This window comes from Mixophyes fleayi, chromosome 11 (genome assembly GCF_038048845.1).
Source record: "Mixophyes fleayi isolate aMixFle1 chromosome 11, aMixFle1.hap1, whole genome shotgun sequence".
Classification (NCBI taxonomy): Eukaryota; Metazoa; Chordata; class Amphibia; order Anura; family Limnodynastidae; genus Mixophyes; species Mixophyes fleayi.
In genome coordinates, this window is record NC_134412.1 from 78,917,779 (window position 1) to 78,920,524 (window position 2,746).

The 2,746-nt window shown below is 40.1% G+C and overlaps 1 protein-coding gene across 1 annotated transcript; it reads left to right on the plus strand.

Annotated features, from left to right (window-relative positions):
* The first annotated feature begins 701 nt into the window (after positions 1-701).
* LOC142106640 (olfactory receptor 4E2-like) lies at positions 702-1,505 on the plus strand. The gene has a single exon (XM_075189635.1). The coding sequence runs from the start codon at positions 702-704 to the stop codon at positions 1,503-1,505; it is 804 nt and encodes a 267-aa protein (XP_075045736.1).
* Positions 1,506-2,746: the final 1,241 nt, after the last annotated feature.

Here is a 2,746-nt window from a genome sequence, read left to right on the forward strand (position 1 = left end):
TTTCTTTCCGAACTACAAAAAGTTCTACTGAATCTTTACAAAAGAAGAGAGATGGAGACATGTGCGGATTTGTGATAAGGCCATACGTTCCGACTCTGGAATGTCCCGAAATAGTGGATGATCTCCCAGACTCCTGACAGAGTCTGGCAATGTCCCTGAAGCCTAGTCAGAGAAGCGGTGGATGGAACCCAGCATGATGATTTAATTTGTCAGGCTACAGCGGGATGGTCATTAGGGCACAAGTCAAGCCATCAAGTCCCGCCCACCCGGATTTCCCGGAACTCAACTCTGAACTCTAAAAAGTTGGCAACTATGGGTTAGGCCATACAGGCCTAAGCCTGGGGCAGTAGAATTTCAGGGATGGCTGGCTTCTTTTAGCTTTATCATATTTCCCTTTCTTATGTACACCTGTCAGCATAAGGAATGTAAGGAGAGAAGGATGTATAAAAAAGAAATAAAGTAAATAGTATACATTTCTGGAACAAATGTTATTCAAATTTAATTTATTATTAAATCAGAGAATGACAACTCAATGATTATTTTTTGTTTTCTAGGAAAGAAAGAAGATGAATTCTACAAACCAACACAATGTTCTGGAATTCACTCTACTCGGCCTGGCCAGTTTCCCTAGTCTAAGTATAGCATTGTTCATTCTCTTGCTTATAGTCTACATTCTGATACTGCTGGGGAATCTGCTGATCATGGTAACGGTACATTTTGAGGCACGTCTCCATTCAGCCATGTATTATTTCCTTAGCAAGTTATCGTTTGTAGACCTCTGCTACGCAACAGTGACTGTCCCCAAAATGTTAGTCAACTTTCTTTCAAAGAGTAACACCATCTCTCCCAGCGCCTGTATTACACAACTGTTTTTCTTACACTTCTTTGCAGGAACAGAATGCATCCTTCTTACGGTAATGGCATATGACCGCTATGTGGCCATATGCAATCCGCTTCGATATTCTAGTATTATGAACAGGACCATTTGCCACTTGCTTGAAGCTGTTTGCTGGGCTGTAAGTTTCTTTCACTCCATTATCCAGACGATCTTGACATGTCAACTGAAGTTCTGTGGTCCGAACAGAATAGACCATTTTTTCTGTGATATCCATCCTTTGTCTGTATTAGCCTGCTCGGATATTTTCATTATTGAAATAGTATTTGTTGCAAACAGTGGGATGATCTCTGCATTTTGTTTTATTGTGTTACTTATCTCTTATATGGGGATTATCAACACCATACTAAAGACTCGGTCTGAGGAAGGGTTGGGAAAAGCGTTTTCCACGTGTGCATCGCATCTAATTGTTGTCACGCTCTTCTTCGGACCGTGTGTTTTCATCTATTTGAGGCCCTCAGTGTCATACGCAGCGGATAAAATGGTGTCAATATTTTATACAGTTGTAACACCCCTATTAAACCCTATGATTTATACTCTAAGAAACAAGGAGGTAAAAACAGCCATCAGATCATTCATAGAGAAAAAAATATTTCGGAGAAAAGAATAAGATAACGGTTCAAATGCCTAACTTGGTACTTTTCATTTGATAATCGTAAATAAACAAGTGAAATACATAGTGAAAAGTTACAGAAAATTTTGTAGTTTTTTTTTTTTCTAGAACCCAATTTGGGGCTGTGGCTTTAGTTAAATGGAGCCTGGTTTGGTTGATCCAATTTCCCCTCTGCAATGTCAGGATGCCAATGTTACATGAAAGACGGAATCCGAACCAGTTTGCTCAATCCTGAAGCCAGATATCTATGAACAAAGCACATTCCATATTTCTGTGCATTTGAAATAGATAGGTAGCCATACTGTTTTCAATTTGCAAAGACAATAACTATTTTATAAATTTGCTAGGGTTAGGGTTAGGATATAACTTCATCGTCATCATCATCATTTATTTATATAGCGCCACTGATTCCGCAGCGCTGTACAGAGAACTCATTCACATCTGTCCCTGCCCCATTGGAGCTTACAGTCTAAATTCCCTAATATAGACACATACATTCAGGTAGGGACTAGGGTCAATTTTGATAGCAACCAATTAACCTACTAGTATGTTTTTGGAGTGTGGGAGGAAACCGGAGCACCCGGAGGAAACTCACACAAACACGGGGAGAACATACAAACTCCACACAGATAAGGCCATGGTCGGGAATTGAACTCATGACCCCAGTGCTGTGAGGCAGAAGTGCTAACCACTGAGGCACCGTGCTGCTTAGAGTTTGAGGTTAGGGTTAGGTTAGAGTTTGAGAGTTAGGTAAGGGTTTTGGGTTCTGCTAACAACTGGGGGATAAGGGCAAAATACCAAATAGTAACTCAAACCCCGACCTCTAGCGTAACCCTAATCACAAATTATCTTAACCTTAAACCCTAACTCTGCACTAACCCCACCTCCAATTCTAGCCTAACCTTAATCCCAAACTGTGCCTTAACTGTAAACTCTACCCTAACTCTAACTCCAACCTAACCCTAACCCCAAATTCTAGTCTAACCACTAACGCTGCCCTATCCCCAAAACATAGCCTAACCCCAAACCCTAAGTGAAACCATAACACTAAAAATGTGTTTTTTTTTAAAAATGGAAATTAACTACCTTCAAGAAATATGCCTGTTCCTGCCCACTTGCAAAGGAAGAGAATACACTTCTGGGGGTATATTTACTAAACTGCGGGTTTGAAAAGTGGAGATGTTGCCTATAGCAACCAATCAGATTCTAGTTATTATTTATTTAGTACATTCTACAAA

Bases quoted from the DNA above. Each gene is read 5' to 3' on its own strand.
- LOC142106640 (XM_075189635.1), top strand. From the start codon at position 702: ATGGTAACGGTACATTTTGAGGCACGTCTCCATTCAGCCATGTATTAT.